The 22,746-nt window shown below is 68.8% G+C and overlaps 5 protein-coding genes across 5 annotated transcripts in view; 2 read left to right on the top strand and 3 right to left on the bottom strand.

The window, feature by feature from the left end:
• Positions 1-1,324: 1,324 nt before the first annotated feature.
• CHLNCDRAFT_7719 (hypothetical protein) lies at positions 1,325-4,807 on the bottom strand (the record flags this gene model as incomplete). Its single annotated transcript, XM_005844655.1, has 11 exons — positions 1,325-1,400; positions 1,611-1,786; positions 2,028-2,171; positions 2,459-2,605; positions 2,817-2,952; positions 3,149-3,228; positions 3,420-3,446; positions 3,657-3,774; positions 3,961-4,061; positions 4,346-4,537; positions 4,694-4,807. Coding segments are annotated over 11 exons (1,311 nt in total), but the record flags the coding sequence as incomplete, so codon positions are not given.
• Positions 4,808-6,331: 1,524 nt separating this feature from the next.
• On the top strand, positions 6,332-12,054 carry CHLNCDRAFT_54344 (hypothetical protein; the record flags this gene model as incomplete). Its single annotated transcript, XM_005844732.1, has 17 exons — positions 6,332-6,481; positions 6,592-6,656; positions 6,783-6,852; positions 6,999-7,490; positions 7,651-7,705; positions 7,846-7,919; positions 8,093-8,254; positions 8,422-8,517; positions 8,765-8,941; positions 9,136-9,240; positions 9,405-9,487; positions 9,687-10,106; positions 10,199-10,235; positions 10,396-10,548; positions 10,956-11,148; positions 11,295-11,458; positions 11,653-12,054. 17 exons carry the CDS (start codon positions 6,332-6,334, stop codon positions 12,052-12,054), a joined length of 2,898 nt encoding a protein of 965 aa, XP_005844794.1.
• A 48-nt stretch (positions 12,055-12,102) lies between these two features.
• Positions 12,103-15,562, bottom strand: CHLNCDRAFT_58816 (expressed protein). Its single transcript, XM_005844654.1, has 7 exons — positions 15,495-15,562; positions 15,118-15,250; positions 14,889-14,990; positions 14,020-14,168; positions 13,119-13,773; positions 12,743-12,840; positions 12,103-12,622 (listed from the first exon to the last, which is right to left on the bottom strand). The coding sequence occupies exons 2-7, from the start codon at positions 15,213-15,215 to the stop codon at positions 12,540-12,542; spliced, it is 1,185 nt and encodes a 394-aa protein (XP_005844716.1). The 5' UTR covers positions 15,216-15,250; positions 15,495-15,562; the 3' UTR covers positions 12,103-12,539.
• A 948-nt stretch (positions 15,563-16,510) lies between these two features.
• On the bottom strand, positions 16,511-20,945 carry CHLNCDRAFT_26644 (hypothetical protein; the record flags this gene model as incomplete). The annotated part of the gene is made up of 15 exons (XM_005844653.1): positions 16,511-16,684; positions 16,849-17,018; positions 17,212-17,333; positions 17,510-17,661; positions 17,819-17,939; positions 18,129-18,194; positions 18,382-18,470; positions 18,693-18,826; positions 19,134-19,224; positions 19,395-19,469; positions 19,719-19,826; positions 19,963-19,967; positions 20,087-20,220; positions 20,444-20,547; positions 20,712-20,945. The coding sequence occupies 15 exons, from the start codon at positions 20,943-20,945 to the stop codon at positions 16,511-16,513; spliced, it is 1,779 nt and encodes a 592-aa protein (XP_005844715.1).
• Positions 20,946-21,576: 631 nt separating this feature from the next.
• CHLNCDRAFT_56304 (nitrate reductase) overlaps positions 21,577-22,746 on the top strand; it is a gene marked incomplete at both ends in the record, with an annotated part of 6,671 nt that continues 5,501 nt past the window's right edge. The window contains 4 exons of the mRNA XM_005844731.1: positions 21,577-21,830; positions 22,071-22,227; positions 22,396-22,483; positions 22,663-22,725. Coding sequence (XP_005844793.1) covers positions 21,577-21,830; positions 22,071-22,227; positions 22,396-22,483; positions 22,663-22,725 — 562 coding nt within the window. The remainder of the gene's footprint in view (positions 21,831-22,070; positions 22,228-22,395; positions 22,484-22,662; positions 22,726-22,746) is intronic.

The raw sequence follows: 22,746 nt of genomic DNA, 5'->3' as shown, positions 1-22,746 counted from the left end.
TGAAACCTGAATCCGCGGCCCCGCTGCCACCCCTGCCGTGTGTGCTGCAGCCCGTGCTGGAGGAGCGCATGCAGCTGCTGGGCCTGCGCCCCGCCACCCTGCACAGCTTCCTGCTGCAGTGCCCCGCCGCGGCGCCGCTGCTGCTCAGGAGCCGGCTGTCGGCCGGCGGCATCAAGGAGCTGCGCAGGTGAGGCAGAGAGCCGCGTGTGTGGGCATGCAGCAAGCACTGAAGAGGGTGACTGCTCGGCTTCCGGAGTTCTGAGTCCAGGACAGGGCTGGAGGGGCACAAGCCTGCTGCTGCAGCTCCTTCAGCCGCGCCATCCCACGCCATCCCTCATGACATGACACTCGGTTGCATCCTGCGCTGCTGCTGCAGCATGGTGAGCCAGCTGGGGGAGCAGCCGGCAATGGCGCACTGCTAGCTGCGCCGGCAGCAGCCGTAGCGCCCCACAACGCAACCTGGATCGACAGTCAACGATGCAGCAATTGTGCAGCAAGGTTTCGCTTCCTGCCAGGGTTGTGGCTACGCCAGTGCACAACAGTACAGCTTGGGGGGCAAGGGTAGCTGCTCCGGCAGGTGGCCGTGCTCCCTGGCCCCCTGACGGTAGCGACTTTCATGCAGCGACAGCGCTGCCACTCTTGCCGACGTCCTGTCCCAGAATCACACCTACCTACTCCTCACATTCATCCACTATGTAGCCCATAACCCATCCATCATCGCAGCCAACCAACTTGATTTGATCAGCCATGCCGCAGCCACCACACGCGTCGATCACGGCGCCACCGGCACCAGCCGACCACCCTGCCAATTTTCTAGCCCCTTGGACCTTTCCCATTTTGTGCCAACCAATCTTGCCATGTCCATCCTCGCAACCCCTCCCTGCTTATGTCCCCTCCAAGATTAGCGGGTTTGTGTGTCAGTTTGAGCTACCATACGCCAGAGTGTCTTTGCCTCTTGTGCCTGGCCCAGTCCTGTGTTCAACCCACTCCACTCTCGTCTGTAGCGCCTCTGCACATGTGCATGCCCATGCAAACAGGCTAGCGCGCACAACACTGTAGGAACAAGCTTGCAAAAATGGTAAAGAATGGGGCGGAGGGCAGGCTGTGCCTGTTCCGCCCCGCTGCTACGTTATTCTGCCTACCGCATGCATGAGGTGTTGTGCCCCGCCCAGGTGCTGGACAGAAACCTTCACCCGGCCGTGTGCGCACCACCTAGCTGGCTGGCTCAGGTGAGGGGCGCAGTGCTGGCCGCCGCTGCTGCCGCCGCCGCCGCCGTCGCCACCGCCGTCGCCGCTGCCGCGTTCTCCTTGGCTGCCTTGCCCGGCTTCTTGAAGCTGAGGTACGGGTGGGCCGCCGCCGACAGCACATCCATGCGGTCCTCCTGGCGGTACGCCAGGCACCTGCAGGCGGTACAACGAGGCGGGGGCAGGGGTGAGAAAGGGTGCGCTCCACGCCTTCAGGAGGCCAGCTGGCAGCCTGCCCGCATGCACTTCATGACCCACCCTGGCAGCTGTGGCCAGCCCTCCCCGCCAGCCAGCCAGGCCAGCCACAGCGCCAACCACCCAGCCTCCCAGCCAGCCAGCCACAGCCAGCCCTTCGGCCCCGCCCACCTTCGGATGAAGTCCTTGGCCTCTGCCGAGACGGCGGGCTTGGCGGGGAAGGCCACCTCACGCGCGTTGAGCATCACCTCGTTGCGCAGGATCTGCTCCTGGCTCTGCTCGTGCCCAAAGGGGCGCCGCCCAAACAGCATCTGGTAGAAGATGACGCCCACGCTCCACACATCCACCTGCGCTAGCCCGGGCACGGCGGCCGGGGCAAGGTGGCGTGTGCGGCCGGGAAGTGGCGGGGCCAGCCAGGGCAGGGCCGGCGGTGGGCAGCCCCCCACGGCCGCCACACCACCGCCAGGCAGCCGTGATGAACGCCTGTCTCCTGTCTCGACGCACCCTGGCCTCTCCGACCTCCCTCCCCTTCCACCCGCCCATCCACCGCCCACAGCCGTCCTCCCCTCCCTACACCCCTGAGCCCACCTTGTTGCTGATCATGGGCGCCGCGGCGTCGTGGCGCACCACAAAGCACTCTGGCGGCAGGTACCAATACGTGCCCGCCCCCTGGCTCGTTAGCTCCATGCCCTGCGTCTGCCCCTCGTCCACCACCTTGCTCAGGCCAAAGTCCTGCGGGAGGCAGGGAGGAGGGAGGGAGGGAGCGGGGTGGGGCGGGAGGCGGAGGGCGGGGTGCGGGGAGGGGACGCGGGAAGCTTAGCGGGCACAGCAGCAAGTGCAGGACAGAGCTTGCCCTGCCACGAAACCCAGGCTGTAAGCATGCGAGCGAGCCCGTCACCGCCCCAGCCAGCACGCATGCATGCGCCACAAGCCTGCCCCCCAACACCAGCAGAGCAGCAGGCCCTCCAGCCAGCACGCCGCCGCTGCGACCGCAGCGGCCCGGGCTGCCCCAGCCTCACCGTGATCTTGCACTCCCCGTTGCGGTCGAACAGAATGTTGGCGGGCTTGAGGTCGTAGTGGATGATGGAGCGGGGCTTGGTGTTGAGGTAGACCAGGCCAGACAGGATCTGGGCCACAATCGTCTTGGCCTCCCGCTCGGGCAGCGTCTGCGGGAGGACGGGAAGGGGTGGGAAGTAGGAGGGTTAGGCAGGGAGGGATCGAATGAGGCTGGCAGGCGCAAGAGGCGGTGAGGCGGGTCCAGGGCAGCAGGCAGGAGGCAGCAGGCCGAGCATGGCCGCCGCGGCACAGCCGGCGCAGCACATGGAGCAGGCTCCAGCGCAGCGCAGGCGTGGGGCGCCAGCCTGCGCCAGCCTGCACCAGTCCAGCGCCGGCGCCAGCGGCACGTGCCTCGTGCAGCTTGCAGTAAGCGTCCAGGTCGCCGCCCTGCACCAGCTCCAGCACCGTGGCAAAGGTGTTGTTGTCTATCTCGAAGATGTCCAGCAGAGAGGCAATCCTGTGGCAGGCAGGCGGGTAGGGTGGGCAGGGCAGGCACAGCAGATGGGTGGGAGCCTGAGCAGAATGGAAGGACGGGTCAGCGGCAAGGAGGCCCGAGCGCGTACTTGCCACCCGGCGGGTGCGCGGGCGCGCCACCACCACACCCAGCACACACCCAGCGGTGCGTGCCCTATGCCCACTGCCCCCGCCCCCACCTGGGGTGCTTCAGCCCTTTCTGTATATGGTACTCCCGCACCGAGTGCTTCACGTAGCTGGCCTTGCGCATCTCTGTCCACTGCAGAGTGTGTTTGTGTGTGGGGGGTTGGGGGGGTGATGAGTGGGGTGGCAACACGGCAGGATGGGACAGGGTGGCGGCGGCGGTGGTGGTGGAGTGTCTCCAGGAGGCGGGGCGCGTGGGAGGCAGGCGGCGGGCAGGCAGGGCGCGGAGCTTGCCTGGCAGTTGAGCTGGTGGATCTTGCAGGCCACCTCCTGCAGGCCCACCAAGTCAAAGGCCTGCAGCAAAGAAAGGAAGGGGGCGCCAATGAGGCCTCATGGGGGGCAGCATGGGCAGGCAATGTCCACTGTACCAGTCACTGCTACTACTGTAAGGACCTCTGATGAGACGCTGTGACGAGCGCTGAGATGCGGTAGCAGGATGCATGGGCCTGATGCCTGTGCAGCTGCATCACTGCGGTACAAGCAAGGCACTGCTGTACCGCCCACCTTGTAAACCTCCGAGAAGCCGCCGCGCCCCAGCAGGTTCATGAGCAGGTAGCGGTTGTGCAGCACGGGGAAGCCCGCAAAGCGGCTGCCCTCCTCGTCCTTGGCCCTCTTCAGCTCCCTGGCGGCGGGGCAGAGAGGGAGAAAGAGGGCATGCGCCAGCGTGGGCAGGCGTGGGGAGGCCGGCATGGAGGCGGCGGGGCAGCAACCCGCGCGGCAGCTGCCGGCAGCGGCAGCAGTGGTGGCAACCAAACCAAGCCAAACGGCCCTCTCCTGGGTCCCACCCCATCGTTACCCTGCCCCTCACCGTATGTGCGCCACCTTCTCTGCCTCCAGGCGTGCCAGCTCGCCACGAAGCAGCTCCTCCTCCCGCTTCAACGCCGCCAGCCGCGCCTTGAAGATCTCCTCCTGCGGCAGCCGGGATGCGTCGCTCATGCGTCAGCAGACACAGCAGTGCAACTTGCCCAGCGCAACGTTTAACGTCAGGTGGAACAGCAGCAGGTGGGAGGCAGGGAGGCAGGGAGAGGCGGCGAGGGATAGCGAGAGAAGACGAGTGATAGGCATGTAGAGGTGCAACGGGGACCAGATGGAGAGGCCCGCATCGTCCACAGCTGCACATAGTAGCCCCTGGTTTGCCCCGCCGCTTCTGCTGCCTGCCGCCAGCCAGCCAGCCAGCAGGGCCGCACACCCACCTGCACCACCCAGTCATCCGGGTGCAGCACGCCCCCAGCCGCCGCCGCCCCGGGATCCGCCGGCAGCGCCTGGCCGGGCAGCGGCAGGCGCCGCTTGGTGGCCTTGCGCGCGGCCTCTATGCTCTCCCGCTGCTCGGCTAGCGCCCGCAGCTTGGCGTGCACATCCTTGAACGCCTGCCCATCCTCCCACACCTGCACCAAGGCGGCGGCGCCGCAGCGGCGGTGGCCAAAGCCTCACAACGGTGTGCATGCCCAGCCAGGGAGGCAGCCCGGCTGCCCAGCACGCAAGCAGGCAAGGGCAGCCTGCCTGTTCGCTCTTCCAAAGCATCCAGACACTGCGCCACCCACCTCCTGCACGTCGATTCCGCGCCGCCGCACGCCCAGGCATCCCAGGCGCGGCGCCGAGGCCTGCAGCCGCTGGTGCACTATCTCCCGCTCCTGGCGGGCGCTGGCTGTGGCCAGCCGCAGCAGCGCGGCGCGCACGTGGCCGTCGCGGCTGCTGCTGGCCTGCCGCGCCTCTGCCGCCTCCGCCTCCAGCCGCTGCATGCTGCCGCTCAGCTCTGCCTGCCCCGCCTGCGCCCGCTCTAGCTCCCCTGCCAGCCGCTGGTTGTCCTCGCTGCGGCAGCGGTAGGAGGGTGCAGGCAGCGTCAGGCAGCGCTGGGCGATGCCGGGCAGCGCAGCATGCAGCATGGCGGAGCGGGGTGGGACAGCAGCTGTCACGTGCAGCAGAGTGCAACAGCTGGCGGCAGCGGAATGCAACCCGGCCCTGGTTGGCTCACCGCAGGCGCTGCGCCTCCAGCTGCAGGTTCTGCATCAGGGCTGTCACTGCCGGCGCGGCCTGCTGGTCTGACAGCCCCGGCGAGCCCGCGCCCTTCTTGGCTGCCGTGGCCAGGTCGCCGCCGCCGACCACGCCGCCGGCGCCGCCGCTGATCTGTGGAAAGTATCTGCTGATGGTGTTTTTCTGCTTCTTGCTGCTGGTGGGCGTGGGCTGCTGCTTGGGGGCTGCGCCGCCCAATCCTTCCGAGAGGAAGGGGGAGAGGGAGGGGCGCTGCTGCGCTGCCGGCGGCGACACACCCCGCCCGTCCGCCTGCGGCGCCGCCGCTTTTGAACCGGCCCTGCCGGCCTCCCCAACCGCCTGCACCCTGCGACGCTTGCTGGGCTGCTCGCTGTTGGCTTCCTGGCCGTCCAGGCTGCGCCCCACGCCCTGCAGCTGGGTGTTCGAAATGCAGGGGGTGCCCTCCCGGCGGGATGGGCCCCTGGGCTGCTGCGTCACGCTGTGCACGCTGTTCTGGTTCAGCAGCATCGATCCGCCGCCATTGTCGCGGGACACTGCGGGCGAGGACGGCACCAGCCTGCGTTCTAGCAGGGCTAGTTTGTCGGGCAGGCCATGTTGGCCCTCGTTGGAGGCTGACAGGCGATTCAGGATGTCACGCGCATCGCTATGCAAGCTGGGGAGGTCCATAGGCTCCAGATGCCGGTGTCTGGCTCTGGCTGTGCCCCTCTGTCCAAGTCCAGTCGGCGGTGCTGCACGTTCCCACGCGCGCCCCAGATCGCGGAAGCAATTTGGATGCGGGGAGGCCTGCCCACTCCATCAATTGCAGCACTACTGCCAGTGTCCTGCCTCCAGCACGGCAGGGAAGCACGGTGTGCCCATCGCAGCTGCGTCGTTGCGAGGCAGAGTGTGTGCACTGTCTAGTGTTGGAGGAAGCCGCCAGGCCCTCCTCTTCGACTACCCCCTTTGACGGTCCATCTCTCCCGCTGCGCCCCCGCTTGCGTGCCAACAGCGCAGGGTGAGGATGCAGAGGCGGGGCGCAATGCCTAGCCCGCCAGCAGGCTGCCCCCGCCCATCCGCCTGCCGCCGACACCCCACCGCTCTCGCCTCCCACCCCTGCCCGTGCAGAGTCGAGCACCCCACTTGCAGCGTGCGCAGTCTCAGCAGCAGTGCTGCTAGCCAGCCATCCAGACACCCAACAGCCAGGGGTCGCCATGGGCTCGGCCGCGCCGCCGCCGGTGGGCGCGCTCGCCGGCAGCCTGCTCTTCTCAGACCTGCAGGACAGCCCGCTGTTCCGCAGCAAGGTGAACGAGCTGGACGGCAACCTGGAGCGCCTTAAGGAGCGGGCCTCCAAGCTCACCAAGGTGAGCTGCGGTCGTGTCGCTCGATCAAGCATGGCAGCGCCCACAGCCTCGGACGCAGGTTCCTGGGCTGTTTGCTGCAAACTAAGCCACTTGCCCCTCCCCGCCTGCAGGCCTCCAAAAAGTACAGCGGGGTGCTTGATGCCACGTGCCTGGGCACCTCAGCATTTGCCGACAGGTGCGAGCGGCATTTCTGGGTGGTTGGCAGGTGGCGGTTGGGTGGTCGGTTGGTTGGACAGCCGCCAGCACGCTCCACATGGTGACTGCCTCTGCACCTTCAGCGCCTTCCCTGCCCTGCCTGCAGCCTGCAAGCCTTCTGTGGGGAGGCGGATGAGGAGTCGAGCCTGATCGGCGGCCCGACGCTGCTCAAGTTTGTGTCAACCTTCCGCGAGGCACGCGCGCATCTGGCATGGAATCACAGCTGGCTCACTCCCACCTCCATGCCTCCCGCACGCCAACGCCGCCTGCGCATCCCTGCCTGCCCCTGCCCTGAGCAGCCCTGACCTGCTCTGACCTGCAGCTGTCGTCGTTCCAGGACCTGCTGCGCACGCAGACCGAGGTGGTGCTGTGCGAGCGCCTCAACCATGACTTCATCAGAGTCACAGCAGAGGTGAAGGACAGCAAGCGGCGGCTGGACAAGCGCAGCAGCGAGTACGACGCGGCGCGGCTCAAGCACCTGGGGCACAGGCGAGGCGGGGGCCGGGGTTTCCCCGCGGCTGAGGCCGCGGCTGGGCGCCGACACGGTGGCTCGCCGGGCTGCGCCGGATACAGAGCCGGCTGCAGCGGCCTGGTGCCGCGCCTGCTGCGCTTCTGGGGACCCGCGCCACCCGCACATCAGCCGCCGCCGGCCACCCAACCGGCCTGCCTGTCCCTCGGCCTCTGCAGGAGCGCGGGTCACCTGTCCACCTGGGCGGGCAAGAGCAGCGACCCCGACAAGAGCTTTGCCGACATGCTGGCGGCCAAGGGCGCCGCCGACGAGGCGCGGTTCGAGATGGCCCGCCGCTTCACTCAGGTGGGGCGGGGGACCTCTACGGGAGGGCTGCTGGCGGGGCTGGGGGCCGCCCGCTGTCCCACTCTCTGCACAAGCGCCACACACACATGCTGGTGCACCTGCGACCACCCCATGGCGCAACCCCTGCCACGCTGGGCCAACCCACGTTGCCCTGGAGCAGGTGGAGAGCCAGAAGCGGTTTGAGTTTCTGGAGGGCATGGTGACCGCTGTGGACGGTGGGTGAGGGTGACTGGGCTGCACTTGTGCCGTCATGAAAAATGAGGCCTGGATCCGGTGTTGCAAGTCCCTGCTTGTTTTTGGCAGCAGGCAACCCCCGCGACCAGCAACCCCCGCGCCCGCCTGCCTCCCTGTGCAGCGCACTTGCGCTACTTTGAGCGCGGCTACCAGCTCTTTTCCGGCATCGAGCCCTACCTACAACACGCCCTGCAGGTAAGGGAGGCTGTGGCTACACTGGTACCGTGGTGCACTTTGATGCCTTCGCGCCTGCCGTGCTGCGTCGTCCCGCCTGCCGTGCTGCGTCGGGATGGCACCTGCCCTGCCGCTCTGCTCACCGTGCTCCCCCCAATGCTTTCTTCCCTCTTCTCCCTGCTGCCTGCCTGCAGCTGATTGAGAAGCTCAAGGCGGATGGGGAGGTGCAGCAGGCGCAGATGGAGGGGCTGATCCTGCAGCACAAGGCGGAGGCCAGCGCGCGGGACAGCCTGGTGGGTGAGACGGCGGCGGCCAGCCGGGACTCGCCGGCGGTGCGCCCCATCGGGCCCCTGCAGGTGGGGGACAGGGCGGGGCGGAGTGTTGCTGTGGCCTATTAAGGCAACCATGAAATGGCTGGCACAGCTGGCATGCCTGGAGCGGTGCTGCTGAGGTGCTTTGTGGGCGCTCAGGTGGTCGGTGTTGCTGACGTGGCGGGCGGGTGTGCTGACGTGGCGCGCTGCAGATGACAGCTGGCACCTCCCAGCTGGCGAGCGAGATGGAGGCCTACATCCGACAGACGCAGGAGACCAAGGGGCAGACCATCACAGTGCTGAAGCAGGTGCGTGTGCAGCAGGGTGGGGGCCTGGCTGGCTGCCTCTGGCCTGTGATGTGCAGCACAGCAGACGAGCCGACAGATACAGATACATCACACGCACACCACAGATGGGAGCCGTGGCTCGGCGCCAGGCCCAGCCATCTGCCGCCAGCCACCTCACCAGCCGCCCGCTGGCAAGCCGAGCCACACACACGCGTGCTGACCTGCTGTCTCCCCACCTCCCCTCGCCGCCCCCCCAATGCCTGTCCAGCAGGGCTACCTGCTCAAGCAGACCAGCGACTTCCGCAAGGCCTGGAAGCGCCGCTTCTTTGTGCTGGATAGCCAGGGCATGCTGTACTATTACTCCAGCAGGGAGGGCAGCCGCAAGGAGCAGGCGCCGCGCAACACCTGCTCGCTGCTCACCGCCACCATCAAGCCGGATGCCGAGGTGCTGCGGCCCAGTCCCAGCAGACCGCGGCCTTGCATCTGTTGCTCGGCGGGCCTGTGCATGCCATGCATGCCTGGCCGAGCATACTGGCCATCCTGGAAAGAGGCTTCCTTTCCGCTGTCCATCGCTCACCAGAGCTCGTTGCTGACGTGGCGCCTGTTGCTGACCTGGCGCCGCCACCGCCGCCTTTGCAGGACCCCAGCCTGCGCTACGCCTTCCGCGTGGTCAGCCCCGAGAAGGAGTACATGCTGCAGGCGGAGAATGAGGTGGAACAGCAGGAGTGGATGCAGATGCTGCAGGTGGGCAGGGAGGAGAGCATCAGTTGGCAACCGGCTGGCTGGCTGCACACTGTTGTCGGCGGCTTGCGCGAGGCAGTTGGGAACGTGCATGAAGGGCTGGACGCTCCCATCGTTGGTTGGGTGGCTGCTTGTGAGCGGGAGCTGGCGGGCCCCACGTGATGCAGGGCGTCATTGCCTGCATGCTGAGCGGCGCCGTAGACCACGACAACATCCCCACACGCCCTGTCCGGCCCACCCACTCGCGCACGTGAGTAGCCTGCTGCCGGCACTGTGTGGCAGTGTGGCAGGGGGCGGAAATCGCCCAGGCTGCCTGCTCTCATGAAAGCTGCTCCAAGGCTGCTGCTGCTCTGGACGAATGCCAGGCTCCTTACCGTGCTCGCCTCTGCCTTTGCCCCTGCTTGCCCGCGCGCCTCCCTTCCCGCCTACCTGCCTGCCTGCTGGTGCAGCATCAGCGCTGAGATCAACGCTCTCAACCTGGGGGACGCGCCCCTGGGCAGCGGCGCCATGTCGCTGTCGGCCAGCCAGCGGCTGACGGTCGACAGCGAGCACACACCCGCTGCCAGCATGCCGGCCATTAGTGAGCACGGCTCCCCCTCCAAGCCTGCACCGGGGCTGGCGTCCGGGGCCTCGGGCCTCCTGGCTGCTGCAGCCAGGCAGCTAGGCTCGGCGGCGGCTGGAGGAAGCGCGGCCGCGGCGGGCGTGGCGGCATCGCCCGGCCCGCGGCCCGCCGCCAGCGCCAGCGCCAGCGGCAGCGTGCTGGAGGCGTTGCAGCGGGTGCCCGGCAACACGGCCTGCTGCGACTGCGGCGCGCCAAACCCCGACTGGGCCAGCCTCAACCTGGGGGTGCTCGTGTGCATCGAGTGCAGGTGCGTGCGGCTGCTGGCAGGCATGCTGTTGAGATGGGGGTGGTGATGCCCCCTCCCGACAGCTGGCCCCTGCTCCGCCCTCTTGTCTGCAGCGGTGTGCACCGCAGGCTGGGAGTGCACATCAGCAAGGTGCGGCGGGCCTTCCTTGCGCCTGTTTTAATCTCCGGAGCTACGGCTTCAGCTTGAGTTGGCGCAAGACATGCCTGGTGCAAGTGATGTTCCTGCGACGCTGCTCTGACGTTGCTGCATCATGCTGTGCTGTGTTGTGCTGTGCATGCCACGTCAGCAGGTCCGCTCCTGCACCCTGGACACCAAGGTGTGGGAGCCCGCTGTGGTGGGCCTCTTCCAGCACATAGGCAACGAGTTTGCAAACCGGGTGTGGGAGGGCGGCGCCGCGCCCGGCGGCGGCGGCGGCGGCGGCGGCCCGGCCACCAGCGGCAAGGTGGGGCGCGCTGCCGGGCTGGCAGGCTGCCGCACAAGGCTGCATGTTTGCCGGCTGGGGGTGTCGGCTGGCTGGCATCTGGCAGGAGCAAGATCAGCGGCTGACCGCTGCTGCAGCTTGGGCTTTTGGAGGGCAAGGGCCGCTGCCATCTGATCGACCGCCCCGGTGCTGATTGGCTGCCGCCTGCAGCTCAATCCGTGGAGTGCCGACTCAGACGACAGCGAAGATGATATGGCGATCCGCGATGCAGCGCGGCGCCGCTCCTCCCTAGGCGAGTGGGGTGGCAGCGGCTGCACCAGCTCAGGCAGTGCCTGCTGAGCTCCCGGCACCGCCTCGCCCCCCCACCCGCCCACAACATGTGCTCATTGCTGCGCCTGGTGCGTACGCCCCGCGCTGCTGCCGCAGAGGCCGGCCCCGGCGGCAGCAGCAGCAGCAGCAGCAGCCGGCCAGGGCCGGGGGCGCCGCTGCCGGACAAGGAGCGGTGGATTGGTGGCAAGTATGTGGACAAGCGGCTGCTGGCGCGGCCACCCGGGGCCGTGGGCGAGGAGCGGCTGCAGGAGTGGCTGTGGGATGCGGTGCAGCGGGGCGATGTCAAATCGGGTGAGCGGGGCTGGCTTGCAGGGCCGTGCGCCTGGAGAGTGTTTCTTCAGAGAAGCCCGGCCTGCGATGCACGCATGCACCCATGCCCGTGCTCGACCCCTCCACCCCCGGCTGCCCCCGGCTGCCCCCGGCTGCCACCTGTGCAGCCTACCACGCCATCGCCTGCGGCGCCGACGTCAACCACTCCTACCACGCCCAGCCCGCGGCACGGCTGGTGTGGGAGTGCAACATGCAGGCGGGAGGCGACGCGGACCAGCCGCTGAGCCCCACCAACCTTGGCCACACGGGGGTCCTGCACGCGGCCTGCACGGTGGGCGGCAGGCGGGTGGGGAGGGCGAGGGGCTGGGTGCGGCGGCCCGTGCTGCGGTGGCCCTCTTGAGGTGCGGCTTCGGGGCAGCGCCACCGCGCGCCTGGCTTCCACCCACCAACCTGTTGCTCTCGCCACTGCCGTCTCCACTGCGGGTGTCCCCACGCCCCACTCGCCCACCTGCCCCGGCTGTGCAGGCGGGGCCGCCCGTCATGGCTGAGCTGCTGCTGCAGGCGGGGGCCCACATCGACGCGGTGGATGTGATGCGCCGCACCCCGCTCATGTATGCGGTGCTGTACGACCAGCCAGAGGTCGCCCGCCTGCTGCTCAGGCAAGCGACGGGCAGTAGCAGAGTTAGCCAGCTGCATTTGGTTGGTCCCTGTTGGTCTCCCAACCAATGCTTGAAAGGTGGAAAGGGCGTCGGCAAGCACGCACATGCACCGCACGACCGTGACATGACATGTGCCTGGCGGACGGTGTGCAGGCGGGGCGCGGCCTGCACCCGCGACCGCCACGGCTTGACCGCGGCGCAGCTGGCAGCGGGGCGGCTGTGCAGCCGCGACGCAGAGCTGGCCGCGCTGCTCAGCCGGCAGGTGTGAGCAGCCACCGGCGGCACCGTGTTGCTAGCAAAACTGAGCGCGGAACTGTTTCTGAAACAAACAGTGTAATGTTACATCTTGCGGAGTCAAAAACGGGGTGGTGTGGCATGCGGCTCTCAACGGGGATGCAGAGTACGTTAGTGGCTCATCGCCTGGCAGGTGGTGTGTGCAGAGGGGGCCGGTGAGGTTGGCATCTGGATGGGTCGCCAGTGTGCCATGCAGCACGAGAGAGCGGGCAGACAACATATGCTGCTAAACACAGCGCAGCGCATGGCGCAAAGGGGAGTAGGTGCAGGGTAGAGGGGGTGTGAAGGGGCGCTGCGAATCTGCAGCACAGTATGAACGGAACAGGGAAAGGACCCGGGGACATTCGTTGCATTTCACTCAAAGGCTGCGGCAATCGCTCGCTGCCAGCCCTGTCGGCTGCCGGCTGCCGGCTGCTGTCGTCGAGCCAGGCGGGCGTGGGAGGGCGTGGCGGGTCAGGTTCAGCGCCCGCCGCCCGCAGCGCTGTTGGCCTGCAGCCAGAGGTCGATGCCGTCGTTGCTCGCCTCTGGCAGGGGGCACAGGCCTGCATGGAGCAGCAGGCGAGGGGTGGCCGCGACGGTGGGCGAGGGGTGCCAAGCAGCAGGCCTGTCGTCCGCAGCCCATGGGCTGCCGCACACATGTGCACAGCCTGAGCGGGGCGCACCCGTGGCATTCATGTCTGCCAGCAGCCGCTCCAGGGCACTGTTCTCGGCCCGCAGCGCCGCCAGCTCGCCCTGCAGCCGTTGCGTGTGCTCCTTCTTCCTGCAGACAGGCAGGCAGGCAGGCGAGGGGAGGGAAGCGGGCGCTCAGCAAGCGTTCCGTGAGGCGCCATCTTGGCTGGGGCTGGCTGGCGGGCAGCATTGTCAGCATTTGGCTGCCTCCTCTGCCCGGGAGCCCAGGCAGGCAGGCAGCGGGTTGGGCGAACCAAGGGTAACGCCCTGCCCCAGACCTAACCCCTGCCCATGGCTTGCCTGTAGTAAGAGTCGAGCGCGGCCTTGCGGTTGCGCTCCCGCCGCGCATCTGCCGCCTCCTCTCGGGACCCGAAGAGGTACTTGGGCTTGGGCCCGCGCCCTCCCTTCTTGTAGGGCTGCTGAGCAGGCGCCTGGCTGGCGCCCGCCGCCGCCGTCGCCGCGGTCGGGTGGTGCAGGCGCGGGCGGCCGCCCTTGCGGCGCGGCGCGCCGCCGCCGCCGCCGTCGCTGCCGCCATCGCTGCCGCCGCTGGCCGCGGCGCCGCTGCTGCCGCTGCCCAGGCTGCTGGTGCGGTGCGCGTCGCTGGGCGGCACAGGGGCTGCACAACTTGCCGCGCGCTGGAAGGCGGGTGCGGCCGGCGGGGCCGCCGTGCCCTGCGCGGGGTGTAGGCTGGGCAGGGGCTGGGGTGCTGCCACGGCGTGCGCCGCGGCCGGCGCCTGCGCCGCGGGCGGCAGCAGGCAGGGCCAGTCCTGGAAAGGGGCGAGCAGAGCCTCCAGGCCCGCATCCGTCAGGTGCAGCGGCAGTGCCTCGTCAGCAGCCGAGTTCCCCAGTAGCAGGTCCAGCCCACTCTGCCAGGGGTCCACGGGAGCCGCCGCCGCCGCCGCCTGCGTCGCTGCCAGCGTCGCTGGCCCCGCCACAGGCTCCGCCGCTGCCTGCTGGAAGGTCGGCTGCAGAGGCGCGCCGGCGCTGCTGCTCCCGCCAACGCCGCCGCTGCGGTGCTGCCAACCTGCAGCGAGCGGCGTGGCCAGGGCGCGGGCGGGGGCGGGCGCAGGGCAGGCGTGCCAGGGAACGGCCGGCGGTTAGCAGCTGCGCGCTAAGGTGACCGGCCTGACAGCCGCATCCTTTCTGCGACAGAACAGCCACAGAAGCAGCTGACGCGCGGAGAACAGGAGAACAGGGCCAGGGGCAGGCCAGGCAGGCCGGCAAGCGAGGCAGCGGCGCGCAGCGCTGGGGCCGCAGCCCAGCCCCCCACCTGCTGCCATCCCCGCGTTGCTTGCATGCGCCGGCGCGCGGCCTGCACAGGGGGCATTCAGCTGCCAGGGCTGGCCCCCTGCTGCTGCTGCCGCTGCCGTCCCTTGCCACCCCTGCTGCCACCCCGCTGCCGCCGCCGTATCCGTCCCGCTGCACGGCGAAGCGATGCATGCACGGCACAGCGATCACCACACAAGGCACAGCACGGGCTGGCAGGCGCGGATGCCAGCGGGGCATGGTTGTGCAGGGTGGTTGGGTGCCTGTGTGACCAGGCCGGGCAGGGTGGTACCCTTTGTGGCGTCGCCAAGCGTGCAAGCAGGAAGGCTCTCCATCCAGAGTGTGGCCGGCCAGGCGCTGTACCGCCGCACGCCGCGTACTGCCGCTGCTGCCCGCGGGGGGAGGGAAGGGGCTGCGCCGAGGCGGCGGCCGCGGCTGGCAGAGAGCCGCGGGCAGGCCACAAGGGCTGTGCTGCTGGCGCCGCTGGCCTGGCCGGGCCACAACTGCTGGTGCTCTGCCGGCGGCGAGAGGCGGAGGCGGGTCCTGTGCAGAGGCAAGAGGCAGGGGCGCAGGGGCCCGAAAGACGCATCCCCGCCGCGCTACTAGGCGATCCGGGTGTTGAGGGTATGATCTCAGCCGGCAGAATGCCTGGCACCCCTTGCGTGTGTGGTTGCGGTGTTAGTGCAGTGCGGAGGAAAGGGAGGATGGGTGCAAGTGCGGAAGAAGTAGGAAGGGCGCGATCAAGGAAGAAGGGTGGGCGCGAGTGTGGGCAGAAGGAAGGGCAGCAGGAGAAGGAACGCGAGCGGCAACGGAGCGGCGCAGCAAGCGCGGCCAGTAACCGCCCGGGGCGGCGTACCAGGCTTCTAACCTCACCTCTGATCACCCTGCGCGTGCAGGGCGGCTGCCGGGCCCCATTGGAGCCCCGGCCAGCGGGTTGGCTGCTCCACCACGCAAGCCTCGCTGAACCGGCTCCCGCTGCAACAGGAGGGTGCATGCCGTGCGGCATCGGCGCCTGGCTCGGCCATGGCGCCAGGGTTTGGGCTGCAAGCCGTGGCGTAGGGGGATAGCCCAGGGGAGGGTTCTGCATCCTGCTCTTGCGCACCTGCTGCCGCCGCTGGAGGTCGATGGCCCACTGCAGCACCGATGCGGAGCCTCCTGGGCCAACGGCAGGGCCTGGAAGCCTGCGGGCTCCACCATCATGCCACTCGAGACGCTCCAGCACACAAGCAGACCCGCTGCGTTGTGAAAGTGGTGGGAGATCCGAGCGCGCAATGAAAGAGAAGGCAGAGTGAGTGTGGCCCGAAACAACCCAGGGCTGTGTTTTGGCAAGTTGCTGGGACCGTGGATGCCGCTTGCATGCAATAGCTGCAGCTGGTGCGCTAGGAAGCATGCGCGACTGAGGCGATCGTTGTGCAGCACAATGCGCGGCGGTGCAGAGAGCACTGCCACGGCGGGCGGGTGCTCGGCGCCGAGACCGACCGGCGTTTTGGCGACCTGATGAGTGCCCCCTGAGCTCGCCTTCTGTCAGATTTGCTATCACCCCTGCCAGATGGCATGCGTGATATACTCCCTTCCTGTTTGCAGCGGCTGTCTGGCTCCAGGGAGGCCCGCTCCTGCGGTGGTACCGGCCGGCCGCAGCTCAGCCCCTCCCAACTGAGTATGCCACCGGGGCCGTTCTGCTCAGCATCACGCGCTGTGAGACTGTCTGCGAGTAGACACGGCAGGAGCGCCCTGATGCCCCTGAAAACCGTTCGGCGGCACACGTGGCACGCTGGCATGGGCTGGTTGCTGCACGGCGCCCCACCGCCGCCGCTCCTGCCCCGTTCCCTCCCGGCTCAGCTTCGCATCATCACCATCAAGCTGCTCTGCGGCGCGATGGCCATCCAACAAGTGCGCCCATTGCCTAACCTGACGTGCTGGCTGATCCAATCATGCCTGCATAGGCGCCTCGCCCCTGGAAACCTTCCTGCACGACACGCTGGAGTTACACAAGGGGGCCATTCTTGATTGGAATCGAAACAGAGATGTGATGATAGCTACGTGGGGGCGCATGCTACGCGGCTGCCAGCTGGGCTGCCGGATGTGGGGAGTAAGGGGATACGGGCGGGAATCAAACATTCAGTGCAGCTAGGCGTAGCGCTACGGACAGTGGTGCCGGCAGGCATGTGGCAGGCATCCGGCATAATGTACAAGCAAGGCAGATCGCCCCAGCCATCTCGTGCGTCGGCTCATGCGGCCGCGCCGGCGGGCTCCGGCGCCTGCTGCTGCGCCGCCGTGGGCTGCTTGGGGGTGGCCCCAAACTCCGAGATGAGCAGCTCCCTCAGGCGGGGCAGCAGCTGCTCCATGGGGATGCCCGTCTCAAACTGCTTGGCCAGCTGCAGGGAGGAAAGCGGGAGGAGCAGCAAGGCAGACAGGGCAAAACGGTGAGTGGGTGAGCCAGGCCCGGCGGCAGCAGCAAGCAGCAAGGCGCTGGCGCAGCGCCGGCGAGGGAAGTGTCAGGGCAGCCCTGCACGGCGGGCGCCCAGTGCAGCTGCAGGCAGCGCAGCGCAGCGCATGCTTGCCTCTGGGTTCTCCCCGATCTTTCCACCCAGGAAGATCTTCACCCCCTCGACAGCCTTGCCGTCCAGCTTGGCGGGGGCCCCCATGATCCCAATGTCGCCCACCTGAGCCTGCACCCCAGCACGCAAGGCGGCACGGCACGTCAACCGGGCGCACGCGCGGGGCAGCGCTGACGCCGATGCTCGGTGCGCACGCGCTTGGCACAGCGGCGCCAAGAGTAAGGGAGCCGTGCGCTGCAAGTTGCTCTGCTGCAAAACCAGCGCCGGCTGCCCACCTGGCCGCACGAGTTGGGGCAGCCGGTCCAGTGCATGCGGACCATGGCGGGCACATCCAGCTGCGCCTCCAGCTCCCGCACCACCTCCAGCGCCCGCCCCTTGGTCTCAATCAGCGCCAGCGGGCAGAACTGGGCGCCCGTGCACGACACCAGGCCCCGCAGCAGGTTGCCTGCGGGGGTGGAGGCGGTGCGGCGCGCGACGGCGCGGCGTGTGTGGCGCGGCAGACAACGCAGCCTGGCCGTCCCGCCCCAAACCCCGTCCCTCCCAGCCAGCGACGCCTCGGCCACCACCAGCCAGCTCTGCCCTGCCACTCCCCAACAGCTGCCAGCTGCCGGCCCCGCTGCCGCCCCTGCCCCGCGCACCTCCGTGGATGGGGAAGCGCTGGAACAGGGGGTCCGCCTGCAGCGCCGCCAGCTTCGCCTCTGGCACGTTGGGCAGCACCACATTCTCTTCAACAGTCAGCCGCACGCTGCCGTCGCCGTACCTGCGCGGGGGAGGCGGGGCGGGGCGTGGGAGGGGAAGTTTAGCGGGGTGGGGCCGGCAGCGGAGGGGCGGCTGGAGGGCGAGGGCGCGAGGGAGGAGCGAGGGCGTGGGTTTGGTACACCCAGCCGGCGTGCTTCCGAGCGCAGCAGCTCAGACTCGCCCTCTCGCCCCGCTCACTTCTCTGCTGCGTCCGCCAGCGCCGCAAAGTCCGCGGCGTGCAGGCGCCCCGCCGGCACGCAGGCGCCTGCCCAGAACAGGCCCTCCTGCTTCTGGGCGTGGATGCCCAGCACGTCCCGCCGCTCCCACACGTCGTCATACGCCACATGCACCTGCAGGCAGGGGCAAGGCACCATCACCAGAGGGCCAGCGGCAGAGGCGGTGAGCGGGAGAGGCAGGGGGTGCTGGCAAGAGGATGCAGGATGGCCGGCACTGCGAAAGGGGTGCCTCAGCCACACCCCTCCGGCGCCTTAGATGCGTCTGACGCACCTCGCGGCGCAGGCTCTGGCCCATGCGCTGCTCGATGGCGCCCCGGAACGCATCCACGCCCATCGCCTCCACCAGCCACATCAGCCGCGCCTTCTGGCGGTCGTCCCGCGCGCCGTGGTCCCTGCGAGCCAGGCGAGGAGCCGCGGGGCGGGGCGCAGGCGCGGTGAGGGGCCTGGCGAGGCGGGAGGGGGCAGGGGCGGCCCAGGAGATGTGCGCCCAGCCAGCCTCGGCGCCCTGGGCCCTGTGCCCTGCTGGGAGCGCCTGGCTGCTGCACAGACACTCTTGGTGGCCCCACGGCCCGAGCCCCCACCTGAACACCTCCAGCAGGGCCATGCAGTAAGGGACCACCTGGTCGTACGACAGGAAGGTGTCGCCGCTGCGGGCCGGCGGGGAGGCGGGGAGGCAGGCGGCGGTTGGCAGGCCAGGTGGGCAGCAGGGAGCGTCGCGGCGGGCGGGCACACACACACAACAACAACACGACATGACATGAACACCAACCACATCCACGCCCAACACCACCCACATCCATGGTCGCCCCCGCCCGCCATCGCCACCCTCCGCACCTGATGCTGACCACGTTACGCTTGATGGAGAAGTAGCCGCCCAGCTCCACGTTGAAGCCCACCTCGCCGGTGGCCGGGTCTTTCACCGCCTGGGGTGGCAGGAGTTGGGCGCACGGGGCGCGGGGGCGTGGCAGATGTAGGGGCGCGGCAAGTGTTGAGGGGCGTGCACGTGTGGGCTGGCGGGTGGACGCCAGCGCCCCATTTGCACGGCTGGCCGCAGGAGGAGGCCCGCAGGCACGAGGCCCTCCCCTGACCCCGCCACGCCACACACCCACACGCACGCCTCCCTGCCACCCCAGCGCCAAGTCCACCTTGAGTCCCACGTCGTTGATGTGGCAGTGGGCGTAGTCGTCGCGCGAGGAGGAGATGCCGATGTTGATCTTGCGCGGCAGGTTGGTGAGCGCGGCGTTGCCTTTGCCATTGTTCGTGATGGCGGCGTTGAGCTCTGCAGGAGGATGGGATTGTGTGTTTGTGTGTGTGTGTGTGTGTATGTAATTGCAGGGCAGCTCTGTGGGGCACGCCCCCACACAGCCACAGCACAGCAGGAAGCGCGGCCCAGCCCGGCACGATCCTCGGCACATGCCTCATGCCCCCGGCACATGGCGCCGCATCAGCGCATCGTGGCACAGCATGACCCCCACTGCCCTGCCAGAGGGCGGGCCTCGGCAGGAGGGGCGGGGCGCTGGGGCGGGCAGCCGGGCTGCGGCGCGGCGTGATGACGTGGCGCAGCGTGCGCAGCGCGCGCAGCGCACCGTGCGTCAGCGGGCGCGGGTCCACCAGCTCGTGAGGGTCGATGCCGGCGATGGGGCTGCCCGTGATGTTGCGCACATTATCCATGCCGCTCTGCGTGGGGAGCGGGGCGAGCGGGCATTGGGTGAGGATAGGCAGGAAGGCGGCAGGGCGGAGCAGCGAGTGGGGAGGACAGGCCTCTGGGCCGGCCGGCCCCCAGGGAACCACACAAGCACACGCATGGACCCCAGCGGGCCCAGCAGCGGCCCCCGCCCGGCACCCACCATGAAGGAGGTGAGGCCGTGCTCCTGCAGGCCGGCGATGATTCCGTCGGCATCCTCCAGCGTCACGCCCCGCAGCTGCAGGGGCAGCGGCGGTGGCGGTGGCAAGCGCACGTTTGCAAGAAGTGTGTGTGTGTGTGTGTGTGTGTGTGTGTGTGTGCGCGTGTGTGGCATGACCTGTGGTCAGCGGGGCCGGAGCTCCGCCGGCGGGAGCGGCACCCGCAGCAGCAGCGTGCTGGCAAGCGCTGCGCCCTCGCGCCATGCAAGCCGAGCAGCTGCTATGCCTCCCACCCCTACCCTGGCCAGCCAGCCAGCCAGCCAGCCCACCTGGATGTTGGCGCGGGTGGTGATGTCTGCGCAGCCGTCGGCGCCGTACCGCTCGATGCAGGAGGCCAGGTAGCGCAGCTGGGCGGCGGTCAGCTCGCCGTTGGGCACCTGCAGCGGGCAGGCAGGCGGGGTGGCAGGAGAGGGGTCAGGGTGCTGGCATGAGCGGCGCTGGGTCATCTGTCCAAGCGGTGAGCCATGAGAGGGCCCGGCCGGAGCTGCAGCCCGCTGCGCAGCCCCCCAACACCGAAGCTTCTTCATTCCCCTCCTCTCCGTCGCCTGCTGCCCTTGCCACCCTCGCCATTCATGCATCCACCCAGCCATGCACCCAGGCAGGCAGGCAGGCTGGCAGCCAGGGAGTCAACAGGCACGTGGGCCCCCTCTCGCCTTGAGGCGCATCATGAAGCGGCCGGGCGTGCGCTTGCGGCGGTGGAAGAGGCCCGCCCACTTGAGCCGCACATCCACGTCGTCCAGGTTCAGGTCCTGCCAGCTGGTCTTGCCCTCCCTGCAGGAGGACGAGGCAGGGGGAGCGCGCAGGCGTGGGTGGGCGGCAAGCGCACGACCGGGGCTGATGGTGCGTGGGTGGGGGTCCGCTGCTTTCCAAGCGAAAGGCACGGCCGCAGCGCGGTGGCTGCCGGTGGGAGCAGGCAGGCAGGCAGCAGGCAGGCAGGCAGGCAGGCAGCGGGCAGGCTGTCCCTTCATGAAGAAGAGGGGCCGGTGATGCTCACCGGATCAGCTGGGCCAGCTCGCTCACGTCCTCCCACATGTGGCTGCCGCACTTCTCGTTCTTGGTCTTCTCAAACTTGACCGACTTGCGGTCCATGGCGCGCATCTGCAAGGAAGAGGTGGAAGAGGGGAATGGAGGGGAGTGGGAGGGAGGTGTGCAGCGTGGAGAGAGACGAGGAGGAGGGCTGCCTGCACGACAGAGATGGGTCGTGCGGCTCGCAAGCCGCACGCCAGTATGCAGCTGCTCGGCCGATGCGAAGCGGCACGCACCCTTGCTTCGTTGGGAAGGTACTTGAGGCCGCTGCGCTCAAAGTCCAGGCCCAGCTCCTCAATCCTGGCAGCCACCTCCTCGCTCAGGGGCGGCACCTCCACGCCTGGCGCCTCCACAGCCCGCAGCACCACCGCCGTGCGGCGGCGTGATGGCACAGCCCCAACCGCATCAGCGCGCCTGTGCAGGCGCCCGGCGCAGCCCGGGGTTTGCGTGGGTGCGACGACGGCACGCATGGCTTGGTAGGGGCTGGCAGATGGGCGCAACCTGTGGGCGGCGGCAAGTGCGGGTGGCGGCGGAGGGTGAACGAGGGTGAGCGCGGTTGGGCGAAGCGAGGTCGCTGCCTGCTCCGCAAGGGTTCCACATCCATATGCATAATGACAGAAGATGGAAACAGCAACAAGCAGTGGCTGTGCAAGGGCCTCTCCCGCTCAGCCACCCGAATTGCAACGAGCACAACGCCACCCTCCCAGGCTTCCTGGGCGCCTTACAGAGCTTGTCAGGCACCCAGAAGCCTTGCCAGGCACAACTGGACGCACCTGTTGGTGGCTGGGGGACAGCGGCCGGAGAGGGCGGAATGCTCGGGCCGGGCTGCCAGCGGCTCAGGCGTGCAAACGAGGACAATTGGCGATTCCAGGCATCGAGGCTGCGATGCAGGGGGCTGGATGCACGGTGACCCCCTGTTGAGTGGGGCTCTGAGCATGCGGTGAGGTGGCCGGCAGAGGACCTCTCGACGAAAAAGTTGAGGCGACCCCTCTGGCCGCTCTGCCCCACCGGGGCACCCGGCCACAAAAACGTGGCTCCGCCAATGCCATGCATAGCCCGCCATCCCCCGCCCAGTCAGGGGCACTTGCAGAAAAGGAAGCCATGACCGTCCTCCTCAACGCCGACGACTCTGCCCACGGCAGCAGCTCGGCAGCGACGGTCATCAAAGCGAATGGACACTGCCCGGCTGCAGCAGGGAATGGGGCGCCGGCACCAGCCCTGCCCGCAGCCCCCGCCTGCGGCCCGCCGCCCCAGCAGCCCCCGCTGGAGCCCGGCACCGAGGATTACAAGCTCCACCTGCCAGTGTCCGAGGTGCTGGACTTCGACAAGGGCACAAAGGATGACTGGGTGCCACGGTGCGCCTGCTGCTGCAGCAGCAGGCAGCTCGGAGGCGGCGGCAGCCGTCCTCGCACCCCCCTCCCTCGCCCTAGCTGCTGCGCTGGGCGCTGGGCAGCGCCCCGCCACCTCGGCGTCCGGCCGGCCGCCCAGCCTACTCTGCGTCTCTGCGACCGCTCCACGCTTGCCGCCGCCGGCCTGCACACCGCTTGACGCCGTCGCCACGTGCTGCGCTGCGCTGCGCTGCGCTGGTCATGCAGGCACCCCGACCTCATCCGGCTGACTGGGCGCCACCCATTCAACGTGGAGCCCAAGCCCGCCCGCCTCTTCGAGTCGTACATCACCCCTCCCTCTTTGCACTACGTGCGCAACCACGGCGCCGTGCCGCAGATCCGGTGGGAGGACCATCGCCTGGCGGTCAACGGTGAGCAGGCAGGGGCTGGCACCGCCTGTTTTGCACGCCCGTTTGTGCGGCACGCACGGCATGCTGAGGGGGTGCTGCGAGAGCCCCTCAGGCGCACTGACGGCGCGCTCGCCGTCCCGCCCCGCGCCTCGACCTTGTCTTTCTTCCCGTGCTTTCTTCAGGCCTGGTGGACACCCCCCACCACCTTCACCATGGCCGACCTGCTGGCCATGCCCTCTGTGGACGTCACCTGCACCCTCACCTGCGCTGGTGAGCCCCGACACACACACACACACACACACATGCCGCTTTCTCACGGGTGCCTCGGCTGCTGCTATATGTCGGCCAGCGCACGCCCGCCCCACCTGTTGCCGCTCCCTTCTTGCTCCCTTCTTGCCACCTGCACACTTTGGCCCGCCTCGCTGTCTGCCCCGCCCCGCCGCCTGCAGGCAACCGGCGCAAGGAGGAGAACATGGTGAAGCAGACCATTGGATTCAATTGGGGCCCAGCAGGTGGGCGGCTACTCTTTTCTG

Source organism: Chlorella variabilis, assembly GCF_000147415.1.
Source record: "Chlorella variabilis unplaced genomic scaffold CHLNCscaffold_21, whole genome shotgun sequence".
Lineage (NCBI taxonomy): Eukaryota > Viridiplantae > Chlorophyta > Trebouxiophyceae > Chlorellales > Chlorellaceae > Chlorella > Chlorella variabilis.
The sequence above is the reverse complement of the archived record's forward strand: the minus strand, read 5'-3'. Positions and strand labels throughout refer to the sequence as shown.